The sequence below is a fragment of the Trachemys scripta genome, chromosome 14 (assembly GCF_013100865.1).
Source record: "Trachemys scripta elegans isolate TJP31775 chromosome 14, CAS_Tse_1.0, whole genome shotgun sequence".
NCBI lineage: Eukaryota > Metazoa > Chordata > Testudines > Emydidae > Trachemys > Trachemys scripta.
This window is the reverse complement of record NC_048311.1, coordinates 13,325,094-13,340,468: the sequence shown is the minus strand read 5'-3', so window position 1 is coordinate 13,340,468 and position 15,375 is coordinate 13,325,094. Positions and strand designations below refer to the sequence as shown.

At 50.1% G+C, this 15,375-nt stretch overlaps 1 protein-coding gene across 11 annotated transcripts in view; it reads left to right on the top strand.

The window, feature by feature from the left end:
• Positions 1–397: 397 nt before the first annotated feature.
• Positions 398–15,375, top strand: part of ARHGAP44 (Rho GTPase activating protein 44) — a 153,297-nt gene continuing 138,319 nt past the window's right edge. For 5 of the 11 annotated variants that reach the window (XM_034789668.1, XM_034789667.1, XM_034789671.1 and 2 more), the window contains exon 1: positions 414–623. In XM_034789668.1, coding sequence (XP_034645559.1) covers positions 571–623 — 53 coding nt within the window. In that variant the 5' untranslated portion in view covers positions 414–570. Of the gene's footprint in view, positions 624–15,375 lie in introns of all 11 variants that reach the window. The other 6 variants (XM_034789666.1, XM_034789675.1, XM_034789674.1 and 3 more) reach the window with 4 other exon arrangements.

Below are 15,375 nucleotides of genomic sequence, written 5' to 3'. Positions count from 1 at the left end.
CTGTGGGGAGTGGGGGAGCTCTTTGCTGGGCAGGGATCCCTTCCCCAGTCTGCAGGGCGCTTGGCTTGGGCCGTCCCTGCGATGACAGGGAGAGAGGGATGGTAATGGCTAATTACCCCTCTTTGCAGGGCGCCCCCTTGCGGCCGGTTTGGAGGGGGGTGGGAGCCCCCGAACCCGCCGGGGAGTGAGGGAGGAACTACATCTCCCAGAGCCCCCGGGCCGAGCCGGGCCGGGCCGGGCGAGCAGCCGCAGTAGCAGCCGCCATTCCCCCAGCGAGGCGCCCAGCAGCCTGCAGGGGCGAAGCGAAGGTGGGAGCAGGAGGGGCGCGGAGTCGCGCCAGCTCCATGCCGCAGGATGCGCTGAGCGGGGGGTGGGAGCTGCCGCCGCCGCTGCCGCCGCCCGGGAGCATCGCAGCGCGGCCGGGATGGAGGCGGTGAGACGCTGCCGGCCCCAGGCTGCCCGCTCCGCCCGCCGCCGCCGCCGCAGCGCCCGAGCCGCCGCTCTCCCGTCGGGAGCCATGTAACCGCCCGGCTGCTCGCGGATCGCTCCGGCTCCCGGCTCGCTGCCGAGATGAAGAAGCAATTCAACCGCATGCGGCAGCTCGCCAACCAGACCGTGGGCAGGTAAGGGACGGCCCGGCCCGGCGGGGAGCGGGACCGAACCGGGGCCCTGCTGGGGGGGCACCAGCCTGGGCAACCCCCCCACTCGTGTGTGCGGTCACTTCCCAGCCAGGGGTCCTGCCTCCCGCTCCATGCCGCGCCCCTCCCCGTGGGATCGGGGCGCCCTGCTCGGTTTGCGTCTCTGCCCTGTGTTTGCTAATTCTCTCTGGCGGGGCTAGTGGGCCCGCAGCTCCCAGACCTGTGTGTAGCTTCCCCCCACCCAGCCTCCTTCCCCCGGGAAATCCGCCAGTCAATCGCTTGGCTTCTCTCTGTGTTATCGTCCTATTCCTCGGACCCCCCTCCCCTCCCCTCCCCAGGCTGCCCATCGGTACCCTGCACAGTGAGTGCCTGGTACCTTGTCAGGCTGCTCGGCCTGATGGGTTGTGTTAGCAGCCTGCTGGCTTGGGCGATGGAATCGGTGCGGTGGATTTTTCCAGATGCGCCTCACCTGGATGGCTGTCCCTGCGTATTCACTGGCTGCCCCATCCTTTATTCCTCTGTGGCGTTTCCTGGAGGGCGAGAGCTCTGCTGGCAGCCTCTCGCTGGGCTCCCACTCACCTGGCCTTCCTGAAGGGGGCTGCGGTGGCAGGAGTGTGCAGGGACTAGAGAGGAGGTTGCAGCAGGTGTTGCAAAGGCTGGGAAGGGAGAGGTATGCTGGCAGCGGGCAGGAGCCCAGCAGTCAATGGTGCACAACCCAGCCAGCAAATGAAGTTTGCTTTGGACTCTGGAGTTGGGCCCCGATCCTGCAGCGAAATGGGGCTCCGCAGAGGGTGGGCATGTGCAGCTGTGACCAGATCGGGGCCTTAGCGACACCCCCCTTTCCCCCCCCCAAAATGGTGCCACTGATAAAAGGCATAAACAAGCCAGATGCTGGGTTTGGTTACATTTGGTTTTTGCCCTCAGGTATTGGGCAGGTGGAGAGTCTGGAGTGTCATGATGGGACTAGAGCATCAGCTATGCTGTGTTGTGGCCAGGTTTGGCCCAGTCCTATCTACCGGGACTGATTGATTAAGGAGGCTCTTTGTGGTGCCAATTAAACTCCACTGTGGGGATGAACATTGTTCTGTTTCTTTGATGACTGGATGTCGTTCCTGGACTATTGCCGTGGACCCCGTATCGGTTTCTCCGGGTTTTGGCTTTGACACTGAACTCATCTCGGTCTGAATCGGGTTGGCTGGTGGCTGGCTGGAGCTGGTAGGGTTGTTCCTGATTCTGCAACGAGCTCTGTGCAGATGGAGCCCATCAAAGTCGGTTGGGATGCGAGGGATGCCCGGGGCAACTCACCGTGGGATAGGATCTCGATTGGTTGTCTTACGCCCATTCCTAGGGTTATGCTTGCTCGGATTGGATGGAGCTTGGGAACATGGGGAATACTCTGCGTGATCTGATGTGCTATCTGGGACTGTGTCCAAAGACATGGTTTGGTTTATTGTTGTATAATTCTCCAAGATTTTGCAATGGCTTTCTATATAGAGAGAAAGGGGAGAGAGTTTTTTCTTTTTTCTCTAATTAAACAAGTTCTTTTAGCTGGCAGAGAAGTGCAGGGGCAATGGAAGGGGAGGGCGGCTGAGTGGATTTCATGGAATGTTATAACCCAGAAAATGCACCCCCAGAGCAGCGTATTTTGGCTTCTAACCTGTTTGTTGTCAGAATCTCATACTCCTAACCTTTGGCGTGCTGGTCTTGAAAACAACAAGCCCATGAATCGGCTCAATTCATGTCACACTTGTAAGCTGCCCAGAATGGACTTCACCATTCCCAGCAATCTGTTGGTGTGTCATATCTCTGCCTTTGCATCTGTGCAGTTCACAACCACAAACAGTGACCCTGGCGGCCTCTGGTTACCCGGTCTCTGTGCCAGCTCTGTTTTGCATTAGCTCTCAGAGCTTTGTTGTTTTTATGTCGTTTGCTGTGCAGCTCTGAGATGTGATGTGATGCGAGGCTGTCTCACCACATGCCCTGATTCAGGATGGAACTTGCACTCATGCTTAAGTGATTTTCTGAATCGGTGCCTCACTTTCTATGATACCAGATCACACCGAGCAGTGGCCCCAGTCAGTGCTTGGGGCCCCTTTGTGCTAGGTGCTATGCACACAACCAACAAAACATGGAGTTTACTCAAGGGCTGTTGGATGCAAGGTTTGAAATCCCAAGAAAAATCCAGTGAGCTCAGATTTGCAATGATGTCGTTTTTATTTCTTTTTGCTTTTGGAGGAGGGGGGCTGAACGGCTCCTCTGTTAGATGTTCACCATGCACAGCTAGGGGATTGCATCGGCCCTGCTTTGAGTTGCTGTTGCACTATAAAACTGCATGGCACTTTGCAGAGAAGAAACGATAGATCCCTGCTCCAAGGCGCTTACGATCTCGGGTCTGGATCCTGCAGTGAGCGCTGCACAGAAGGGCCCCTGAAGTCGATGGGTTTCTGCAGGGGCATCAGGATCCACTGGCATTGATGTCATTAAAGGGATCGAGTCTTAAATTAGACATTGCACAGGAAGGGCCTGAGGAGCTTGTCAGGGAACAACAGGGAAGGACCTTAGGATGCACTTGTCACATCTGCCTATTGCTTGGTGTAGTTCTCAAGTGAGCAGATGGCAATTAGGGGCACTGTCCGGAGTGAAGGCTGCGGTGAAGCTAGGCTAGAGGGGAGAAGTGAATTTTGAGGTGTGCTCTCAAGGAGAGTGAGGTACCATGGCAAGCAGCATCAGATGCTCAGTAGAGAGAGTGTGTGTGTGTGTGTGTGTGTGTGTGTTTACAGCACTGCCTGCCCCAAGTGTTTAGGAATCATGAGTCGGGCCCTCAAAATCATGAGAGTGCCTGAAAAGTCATGAGACGTTTCTCACTTTGGGGGTATTTCCCTTCTGGTTTCGGAGCCTTTGGGGATCACGTTTCTGGCTTTTCTCCACAGCCATGAGGGCTAGAAATGGAAGTTGTTTAAATGGAAGTTGAGGTTCTCGCATCATCACCTGGCTCCGGAAGCTGAAACTTTGCAGAGAGCATCAGCAGTCACGAGGCTGGGGATAAATTCGCAGGAGTTGGCAAGACTGGATTTGTCATTATAACTGTGCCAGCCTCTGGATTTGAACTGTGAGCAGAGCAGACCCCGCTGAGACACTTGCTCTGTGGAATCTGGAATACTGACCGATAACATACTGCATGTATGGAGCCAGCTGTTGGAAGCCAGGCGGTTTGCTGAGATAGCTGGTGAACAAAGTGTATGCTGATTTGAAGGCATGTACTTCTGCGACCTCAGCTGCAGCAGTGCTAAATCACTGTACCGTCTCTTTTGCAGTGCGAGTCTGTGGGGTCCTGGCCCTCCCTAAACAGATGGCTTGGTCCTAGCCATGCTCTGCAGGATGCTTGCTTTACTCATTGGCTGAGAGCTTTCTGTCCTAGGAACGTATGAATTGCATCCACATGAGGCCTGCGTCCTGTATCCGACAGTGACCAGTATGTGATTCTTCAGAGGAAATTTCTTCCCACCCCGGTCAGTTAACGGTTGGCTTATGCTCCAAGCCTATGAGGGTTTGTATCTCTCAACCAGTCTCTTTGGTATCTTGTCTAATGCAAGCATGGATATTCTCAGCGTTCAAATAGGTGTCTAATTCTCTATTGATCCTGCTATGCTCTTGGCCAAAATACTGTGGGGTGGCCAGGAGTTCAAGTGCCAGGAAAACAGAGGTTATTTAGTCATGTGTATTGATATTGGAGCCATCAAATTTTAAAAATAAATAGGCAGCTATTCTGGTTGGAATGAATTTTGTCAATTTTTTAATGCCATTACGTATAACAAGCAGGGGCAGCAAGAGACATGCCAGAGGTGTGCATGCAACTTGGTTCTGCTCCCTTTGAAGTCAGCAAGTCATGCCATGGATTTCCGTGGGAGCGGGATGGGTGGGGCATGTGGTAGCAGCAGACCCAGGCGCTGATGCGAGGCAGTGGTTGGAGGCACAGACCTGGGGAGCAGCCCATTCGGAAGTGGTCCCACGAGGCGGTTCGTCAGTGCCGTCTTGGAGAGCAAGCAGGGCTTGGCATGGCCATGTGTAGAGCCGTGCTGGAGAGGGGCTGCAGGTGAAATGGACTGGACAGTGGTCAGAATGGGGTTGACTATGGAGGCTGAGGAATGGATGGAGATTGGAACTTCTGTTTAATGATCACGAAATGTGGTGCTGGGTAAAGGTACCCCCTGGATTGTCCTGAAGAGGTGATGTCCTCAAACAGATCCAGTGTAGGTTGCAGCTGGGAGCGCTACCTGCAATGCATCTGAACTGGAGAGAGAGCTGTTCATCCATCTAGTCCCAGGTCTCAGTGCTGAGGTTGCCAGTTCGTGTCCGTTGTAGGAGGGCTTTGGCAATATTGGGACTGAAATTTACCAGCCCCTCCCACAGCAAACAGCTGTCGCGAGGTAATGGCCTTCTTTCTCTATGGATTGTGTCCTCCCCCAATAAGTCACATGCTTTCAATTGTCTGTAACGATCCCATGACGTGGTTTGTAATAGCCGGGTTTTTCCCCTTTCCCTGCGTTGTTATTCTGCTTCACCCCAGAGATGCTGCATTTTAGTAGCATGTACATAATTTGTAATCTGCTCTAGGATCTTTTCAGACCAAAGTCGGTACAGAAGTAGTGGGCCAGATCCCCAGCTGCGGTCAATCGGCTTAGCTCCATTGGCTTCAGTAGAGCTGATCTACACCAGCTGGGGCTCTCACTCGTAAGTGATTATTATAGAGGTGCTTCATAGAGCTTTGCCAATGAGTTACACAGCTATTTGCTAGACAACAGTACAGTAGTCAGTTAGGACTTGGGTGGTATTCCCAGTTCTGGAGGGGGAGTGCACTCTAGTGGTTAGAGTGCGGGAGTCAGGAATGCTGGGTTTGGTTCCTGGCTTTGGGAAGGTAGCGCGGTGCTGTGGCTAGACCAGCGGTTTGAGACGACACAACCAAGCACATATATTTGGCAGCTTCTTTCTGAGCGAGAGTGTGGCTAAGAGTAGTGGCTGTGATTTGGGGCTGCCGTTATCAGGGGCCTGGTCATTAAAATGAACTTGTGTAACATTTCAGTTCCCTTATTTTTGACATGAGGTGGCTGATAATTGACTGCTTCCTAAGGTGGATGTACAAGGTGCGAAGGGGGGTGAAGTGCAGGTAAATATGAACAGCAATGAGTGGAGCTGGTGAGACCTGAATTCATGGTATCCTGGCTTCCAGCTCAGTGCACCTTCCACTAGGCTAAAGGATATTTTGACATAGGGAGGGTCTCTCCCTCTTCCCCCAGGCCATAGGCATAGGGGTGACCTAGAGAAACAAATATGGCATATGCATGAGAGCTTTTCTTGCCATGTCAAAATGAGCCTGCCCCTAGTCAAGATGGCCCCTATGCTCTGTGGTTAAGAAATGGTGATGGCTCGCCTGTGTCACGAACCCCAGCTCAGGCAGAGAGCAGCACCCAGGGTTCTCCAGGCAAAGAGACTACACGTTCTGGTGCCAGAGTGTCTGGCCTCAGAAGCCTGGAATCTGTTGCTATAAACCTGCTGTGTGGGCACTGAGGGCTCGGCTTCAAATCCAGCGTGACAGCGAGGCAGCTACACTGCTGGAGCACTTTAGTGGAGATGCTCCTACACTGATAGGAGAGCTTCTCCCATTGGCTTGGTAACCCACCTCCCTGAGAGGCGGTAGCTATGTGGATGGGAGAAGCTCTCCTGACGACAGCCCTGTCTATCTGCGGGGGAGCTAGGTTGGTATAACTATGTCATGCAGGGGGCTGGATTTTTCACACTCCTGAGCGACGTACCTATACCGATATAGGCCTGTAGTGTAGACCTGGCCTAAGAGGCATCCCATATCATGGCATTCCCTTTCTCTGGGTGAGCGTCACGCTTACCTAACCCTAATCCCTTTAAAGGAGCTTTCTCTCTGCCCTCGCTGAGATGAATGGGGCCACGCAGGCCGTGCTATTCAAGTTGTGAGTGGGCCCTGCAGTTACCCCAAGGCACTGAAATACGTTTCCATGTTGTGTTCATTCTCTCTCTCTCTCCCCTCTTTTCCAAATGCAGCCTAGCATTTTATTCGGCTTCCCCATTGCCGCCGTGCACTGAGCAGACATCGCCACTCAGCTGTGAATATAGCATAATAAATAAAAAGGACACGGTGGCTTATTTGTTTGTATGTTTCCCTAGGGCAGTTAACTTACAAGGAACAAATGATTTGATTTAACCCACTGGTTGCTTGTCTCTTTGGATCCAAGGTGTCTCACTGCCTCACCCACCCCAAAATCTCATTTCTGAGGTATCCTTCCCCCTCTCCCGTCTTCAGGGATGGGAGTCATGCTCACAAATAAGAGCAGGCCTCTGGTCCACGTTCTGAAACAGATACAGACATCTGTATGGCTGCTTCCCTCCTTTCCTTTAAATATGTATTTGAAGGTCTTCACTTTGGCTGCCTTAAGGGGGAAGGATAATATCCTGGCAAAGAAGGATGAAGTCGGAAGAGGCTGGTTTAATTTGATTCAGGTCTTTTGAGGAACGTTTGTCCCAGAAAACAATTGAATCTTTCCAGAAGACTGGCAATTCCTTCCCCCCTCCCCCTACGTAGGATTTAGGGGAAATAAAGGCAATAAAGGAGCATCTGTATTAGGAGCTTAGCTCTGGTGGATTTGCCTCAAAATGTGCACGACAATTCATGCCAGTGGCTGCTTTGTAGCATAGGAATTAGAAACAGAAACAGTCATAGAGGTGTGAAACAGGCCTGCCGGTATCAGAATCACTACGGCTTCTGCTGCTGCATAGACCTTTCCCTAGCAGCTGCAGTGTGAAACTGCCATGATTCCTCAACATTTGGCTGTACCCTCAGGGTTCTGAATGGTGCTGCTGTGAAACCAACCTGAGCTTTGTCAATTTCACTCTGCTGCAACTTGGGAAAGTTTAGGGACAGTAGTAGAGCCAGGGAGGCTGCCTGCAGACTCTGGCAGACAGCACTGCATCGATTTATGTTTGGAAGATCAGTTTCATAACCCTGAGTCCTGAGTTCTTGCATCTGAAGAAGTGAGGTTCTTACCCACGAAAGCTTATGCTCCCAATACTTCTGTTAGTCTTAAAGGTGCCACAGGACCCTCTGTTGCTTTTTACCTGAGTCCTAGAGACATTCATTTTGTTAAATGTCAGTTTGTATTCTTCTGCACAAGTTGATGGTTTCCGCTTCCACTCTTGCTAGGGAAAACAAATGACATTTTCCAGTTCAGCTCATTCAACAGTAAATAAATGAAATTAAATGCACTTGTACTTTTTTGCTCTGATATGCAAGTCTTTTATCTGAGGCCCTTTTAAATAATAGTGGTGCATTGGAAGGTGTTATTGGCGGCCATCAAGTGGGTCTTTGGTCATTAGACAATCACTGACCTGGTTGGGGGTGTGCTAAGCGCCCTTCTTTTAGACTAAATGGAAGGAGCAATTAAGCCCTTTTACATAATGATGGCTAGAAACAATAGGAGGTTACTGGCCAAAGCAGTTGGCTGCATGGCAAAGCCTGAGCAGGGGGGAGGGATAGCTCACTGGTTTGAGCATTGGCCTGCTAAACCCAGGGTTGTGAGTTCAATCCTTGAGGGGGCCATTTAGGGAACAGGGGTAAAAATCTGTCTGGGGATTGGTCCTTCTTTGAGCAGGGGGTTGGACTAGATGACCTCCTGAGGTCCCTTCCAACCCTGATATTCTAGGATTCTCTGAGGGGTTCCCGATTGCAAATGCAGGGGCTGAAGGATTGTTTAGCAAGCCCTCTGCATTGTGGCCAGGGGATGCAGAAAGCCAGAGAAGCAGCCCTGAGAGGGACAACTCCTGGGGGCACAGGACTGGCTGGAAAGGCAGCCTTGGACAGAGTGAGCAAGGGAGCTGTCTGCTTCTCTGGTTCTACTGCCTTCAGGGAAACAGGACTTTGTGTACATTCTTTGTCAATAAACAGGATTGCACCAAAGAAATATATGACTGGTATAATCAATTTCTCCTCCCCATGCAAAGCCCCTGACTAACTGCTCCAGCCAAAGAGCAAACAATAACCCCTTCCAGTTAAGGATTTCAAAGCACTTTACAAGAATGAACTGAAATCTTTACTGATTGTTCTATGCACCACTGAAGGAATATATTGTCACACCATGCTGTCCAGTTGTTCTGCTGCTCAGTGATTACAATTTTTATCTTGTATATGTTGCTAGTTCTAAAAAAACCAAGAAACCTTAGTTACTATTACCCCAGGAGATATGAGAATGAAAAGAAGCTACTTCTAGTGAAAGTAAATTAAAAGCAAACTCTGAACCTTGGCATCCCTGGATTTCAGGGAAATTTTAATCTGGGTCCAAGCTTTGTGGGTCATTCCCATCACTACTTCTTGCTGTTTGTGCTATTCAAAAGGTTTGTGCTGTCAGCTTGAGATGTAGTCACTTAAAACATGTTTCCAAGTAGTTTCAGGTTTCACACCTGTCCCCGAAGGCCTCTGCCAATTCTTGTGCTTTCACAGTTCCCTTTTCCTTACAACCGTCTTCCTCTCCTTGTTTGCTGCATGAAAGACCCGCACAAACAGTAAGGAAACTGACTCGCCATATAAGAAAAGGGTGAAACTGACAATACAGTAGTGCTCCCAAATGCCCAGTGGAAACAAACTGAAAATGGAGAGGGGAAAATCGTTTTTCTGTACTCTCCCTTGGTTACAGGGGGCTGAGCTGTCACCTGTAACGTTAGTTAGTGAAATGTGTTCAGACAATTGACAGTTTTATTATTTATTACAATAGCACCTGCTGGCCCCAACTGAGATCAGGGTTCTATTGTGCTAGGCGCTGGACAAACACAAAGTGAGAGGCAGCAGTTTTAACTCTACTTTGTACTTTATCCAGCCTCACTCAATAGCAGAGGGTTGTTATGTTTGGGTTTGCAGCATTGCAAGAGACATACATTAGATTCCAACGCCGAGGCCGCGATCCTGCGTATGCTTAGGTGCTAAAGCAGCTGAGTGAGCCGATTGAAGTCAGTGGTCCTGCTCGGATGCTTAATTAAGCAAGTGCAGAAATGTTGATGTGAAAATTTACCTAGGCCTAATTCAGGACATAACTGAAACATATACTTAAGCAGATGCTTAAATCTGAGTATGCACTAAAGTGCTTTCCTGAAGTGGGGGGTCTTAGATGTTAAGTTCTTTGGTGCTGAGGCCTCTAGGTGCTATTACAACATAACAATAATAGTAATTTTCAAGTATCAAAGGGGCAGCCGTGTTAGTCTGGATCTGTAATTTTCAATAGTCTTCTACAGACTCACGAGAGATCCTTTGCTGGCCGGGGCTCCTTTTATGCTCTTCTAAAAATCCTCCATTTCCAACCTAAGCTACTCTGCCCTTTATGGTCCCCTTTGAAGCGCTGTGTGGTAGATGCAGTGGCTTCTGGCAGGGTGGGAGGAAGAAAGAACAGAGCCCCCCTCTCCCTTGCTAGCTGTTGTCTTCCCAGATGACTCAGGCAGGAATCATCTTTCTTAGTTCCTCCAGGGTCCACCCCACTAGTTACAAGTGGTGTCCCTGTGAGCCGATCTCAGATCAGCACGAGGGGTAATTTTGTGTACCCTAGTCCCATCCTCAGGGGATGGATGCTTCTCGTTGACTGTGCAGGGAATCAAATCCAGCTGCTGTGCTGGCTGCTTGGCCCCAAAAGTTACAAGGGCAATTTGCAAATGCAGGGGACATTCCTATTGAAATCAAGGGCTAGATTCGCCCTCTGGGAGCAGCTATGATGGAGACAGAATTCAGCTCCAAAGCAGAGCCAGGGGGCAGTACTGATCCCTCCCGGGGGGATTCTGCCAGCTTTAAATCAAGGCGGCGCTGCAGAGGAGTGCTACCCTGGAGAGATGTTGAATCCACGTACCTCCCTACCAGCCTGGCCCGGCCCCTCTCTGGCCAGCCTTGCCCACTGCAATGGCTTGGTCTGGACCCTGGGCAGAGCAGAGATGGTGTGAGCTGCTTGCATAGCTGTGTTCTCTATGCTGGCAGATTTACCCTCCCAAACCCAGGGAGTGATCCAGGCCCTAAATGTTTGTTGAAACCCTTGGAGAGGCCTGAATCCAAACCTTGGATCTGGGCCCCCTGGAATATTTTGGGCTCTGTCTCTTAGTCCCTTTGAATTGGTCAAGGTCATCATCCAGTAGATACAAATGAGATGCTGACAAATTTCAGAATATCCCAGGAGTTAGAGGCTAAACTGACCTCTGGGTTACACCCGCGCAACCCAAGATCTGGCAACACCATTGACTTCGGGGGAGGTACTCCAGGCTTCTGTCAGGGTCTTTGGCCAGCGTGTATCATTTGATTTTGATTTTAAATTTTTATTTTTCTTTTCTTTTATTTTTCCTTAGTAAATTTGGGCCCAAACAAATGGGGGAAGTGTCCCCCGACCTCAGAATTGGCCCATTTTGTGGCCGATCCAGGAACGGCTCCCCCTGCACAACTTGTTTCTGTGAAATGATGGCAGTTGCATTAGCAAATATCCGGAGCGTTCTCGATGGCGATTGACGTGCTGCAGTGAAGATGCTGTAACTTGGGCCCACCTAGCCTCAGTCCAGAGTCCGTTGGGAATGGTGCCAAGTGCCTTGGTTGGGCTTCTCAGGCACACCAGGGTTTATTGCGCTGGAGGTTTATTGTCCATCGGGGAAGAAGGAAACAAGACCTAATCTGATGCATTATAAACTCCAGATCACACATTGTCTGTTTCCTGTGGACCCTTTGGCAGTGAAATGAGCTGGTTTGGGGGAGGGAGAGTTGGATTCCAACTCCGTTTTTTCCTTTGCCTGCAGCCTTCAAATGCATTTGCTAATCCTCTAGTAGAGAGACTATCATAAGCGAGAAAAGCCAATCCACGTGCTGAAGGAATCCAAGTCAAATCTGCTGCAGAAAGGAAAGAAAGAAATGGACCAAACGACAGCAGCTCAGATAACCTCGAAGGCCCTGACGCTGCACAGACACAGCGAGAGATTCCCTTGCTAATTCTGTCAGCAAGCAGGGGAATTACTGTTGTTTGGATAGAGTCAACAGTAAAAATACCCAGTGCACAGCCAGCATGAAGATGGGTGCTTCCAATTGGAGCTTGATCCTACAGGCTCCTGTGCACATAAGTAACTCTACTCATGTGAGTAGGTCCCTTGAACTCGAATGGCAATACGCAGGGCAGGATGTGTGGCCAGGTTGCAGGATTAAACGGCGAAGCTAATGCATCTCGAAACTCCTGCAGAGCTAGTCTAGATTGTTTTACATGCCACTGTCTCCTGTTGCCTTCCCTGGGGACTGCTCCGGGAAGGCTTATGTTCTCCAGTGATCCTGAGAGCCATGCCAGGGGGTGTTCTGATGGCTGGTAGGGCCAGCCAACCCAGACAGGTCAGAGGGCAGGGACCAGATGCAAAGCAGCCTGCTGGCCCTCCAGGTTGGGGTTTGAGTGAAAGGCCAACAACCTACCCCTGTAAAAGAGCGGCCATTCTGGCAAAGAGCTGGATGGACGGCCTTGTTCAGTCCAACGGCCCGGGGAGTTCTTCAGCGTGTTCTCCATTTTCGTTTGTTCATGTTGCTGGGAAGGTGGGGAGGCTCAAGTTTGTTGCGTGGGCATGGTCTGAGCAGAGGATAGCAGCCTAGCAGGATCAGGAGGGGCTGTCAGCCCGAGGGGGGGAATGAATGGAAGAGACAGACCAGTGGTGAGTTTTCATGAGCTGGATGATTGTGGCACGCATGGGAAGTTAACAACTCATCCTGCTGTTAGAGCCAGCCATGGCGTAAGGGCATCGTCTCCCACTCAGCAATGCCCATTGGGCTGTACCTGCATTCTAGGCCTGGGCATGCACACCTCTGCCAAGGCGCACAAGGCACTCAACAGCCGTCTTCCATTGGTCTTCATCCTGGGCTGCGTTTAACCTGGTGACCTTCAGGTGAAAGGCCTTTACCAGCTCCCCCAACCATCCGCCTTGCCCATGAGTGGGTTATACCCAGCTGTTATTTTTGACAGTGTTCCTGATTTTGCAAGGGTGCTGCATTGATATCTGGCTAGTAAATGTACACTCCCCACTCCTATTATGGTCGGTAACGAATTCCCCAGAAAACCTGCTTTCCTTACCGTAGGGGGACCTGTTTCTTTTGTTCTGCTTTACACCCAGGGTGAATGGAGCCTAAGAAATCTGCCCCTGGTGATGTGTTGCTCATCTGGCTACCAGCACTGGTTCTCTGCTAAAATCCCAAGACCCCACTACCATAGATCCCTAGCAGTCACTAGTCACTATCAGTGAGAGTTCATTACCCGTGTACAGTGTTGAAAGTTTTCCCCTACTGGACATATTATTGGGTTCATCTGTGCCTCCGGTCTTCAGGTTTAACTAGCCCACCCTTCTTTTCTGATAAACATCACTTGCGTCGGTGTCTGCTGCTCTTAGAGGTACTTAATGTCTTAATTATTGTAACATGCCATTATTATTAACTTTGGAGGGTTACTGGGACTGAGCTGGTCTTAAAATAATAACAGAATTCTCCTCGCTGCTTGGTGACTGCAGCTTGGTGGCCTAGTGCACTAAATCCTTACGTAAATAGTTACATTCTCAACAGCCCCTTTTTGCAGCATCCCATTAAAAAAAAAGTTGGTGATAAGCCATAGAGAGCATTGTTTTAATGGTTAAATCATACAACCCGGGGTCAGGAATTCTGGGTTAAAATCATGTCTCCGATACTTACTTGCTGTGTACCCTTGGGGCAGTCACTTAACCTCTCTGAGTTGTAAAATGGTGATAATATTTGCTCTCTGCATGGTGGGGAAGGAAGGGTTGGTGAGGCTCAGTGGCTGTAAAGGGCCTTGCAGATGCTCTCTAGAAAATGTTTTATTTCTCATTGCTCTATTTACCTCTGCCTTGATGACTTTATTGGTCTTTCTGGCATCTGTGCTTATGTTTGTTCTTGGTTTTCCTTAGGATCACAGTGATATCGAGTTAGTAGCAGATACTAGGAAAGCCTGCACAATTCCTTGGTGGGTCTCCCTTGGATTGTCCTATCTTTAGGCAAAAATAACCCCCCCAGAAACGTCCAAAATTTTTTTGAATGTGAATTAATTTGTTTTCATTGAATTGGAAAATGGGCACTTCACAATTTAATGAAAACTGGCATTTCTGGGTTTCCCGGTGTCCCAGCAGGCAGTCGTGAATGTATTTTCTAAGATTCACAGTTTCCAAGGCCAGAAGGAACCACTCTGATCAGCTAGTCTGAGCTCCTGTTAGCACAGGCCAGAGAGCTGCCCCCGAATAATTTCTAGAGCAGATCTTTTAGGAAAACATCCAATCTTGATTGACCAATTGCCAATGATGGAGAATCCACCATGACCCTTGATACATTGTTTCAATGGTTAATTATTTTTTTAATTTTAAGGGTGAGAGCTCAGGCGCTGACTTTTATTTTTCCTGGTGGCTGCTTCACCCCTGCTCTGCCCCAAGGCCGCATCCCCACTTTGCTTCTTCCCCCAAGTCTCCTCCCTTGTTCCGCCTCTTCCCATCCCTGCTCCTCCACCTCCCCTGAAGCCGTCCCGCCTGCTCGCTGCTCTCCCCGGAGCGCCTCCCGCCAGCTGCCAAACAGCTGATCGGTGGCCTCACCAAACAGCTGTGTCTGGTGCTGATTACCTCCTTTTTTTTTCCTGTGGGTGTGTGAGCCCCAGAGTACTCATGGAGTTGGCCCCTATGGGTGAGGGGCTTGGGAAAGGGGGAAATTTTCCCAACCATTTTTTCCATCCTTCTTGACCAGCACTCTTGGATCCCTGCCCTGCATCTAAATTATGTGGTAACGTCCCAGGGAATAGAGGGGAACCCGGCGTTACTATGCGAATCATTGTGAGGATTGTTTTCTGAGAGGGTTAGCGTCCCTGTGGATCTAGACGCAGTCTCTTTCACAAAAGCAATGGGTTACTTGTCCTTAAATCAAGTAGATGTGCACCTCTGGTTTTTGTTCTCTATGGTTTGAATGTAGACTTTGCCTAATAGGAAACAAGGGCAGGAGATCAGGGTGGGGTTGAAAAATGTAATGACCAGAGGCGTTTGTTGGGATTTTTCAAAAGTGACCATTGATCTTGGAAAAAGAACAGGAGTACTTGTGGCACCTTAGTGACTAACAAATTTATTAGAGCATAAGCTTTCGTGGGCTACAGCCCACTTCTTCGGATGCATAAGAAGAAGTGGGCTGTAGCCCACGAAAACTTATGCTCTAATAAATTTGTTAGTCACTAAGGTGCCACAAGTACTCCTGTTCTTTTTCCAAGATCAATGGTCACTTTTGAAAAATCCCAACAAACGCCTCTGGTCATTACATTTTTCAACCCCACCCTGATCTCCTGCCCTTGTTTCCTATTAGGCAAAGTCTACATTCAAACCATAGAGAACAAAAACCAGAGGTGCACATCTACTTGATTTAAGGACAAGTAACCCATTGCTTTTGTGAAAGAGACTGCGTCTAGATCCACAGGGACGCTAACCCTCTCAGAAAACAATCCTCACAATGATTCGCATAGTAACGCCGGGTTCCCCTCTATTCCCTGGGACGTTACCACATAATTTAGATGCAGGGCAGGGATCCAAGAGTGCTGGTCAAGAAGGATGGAAAAAATGGTTGGGAAAATTTCCCCCTTTCCCAAGCCCCTCACCCATAGGGGCCAACTCCATGAGTACTCTGGGGCTCACACACCCACAG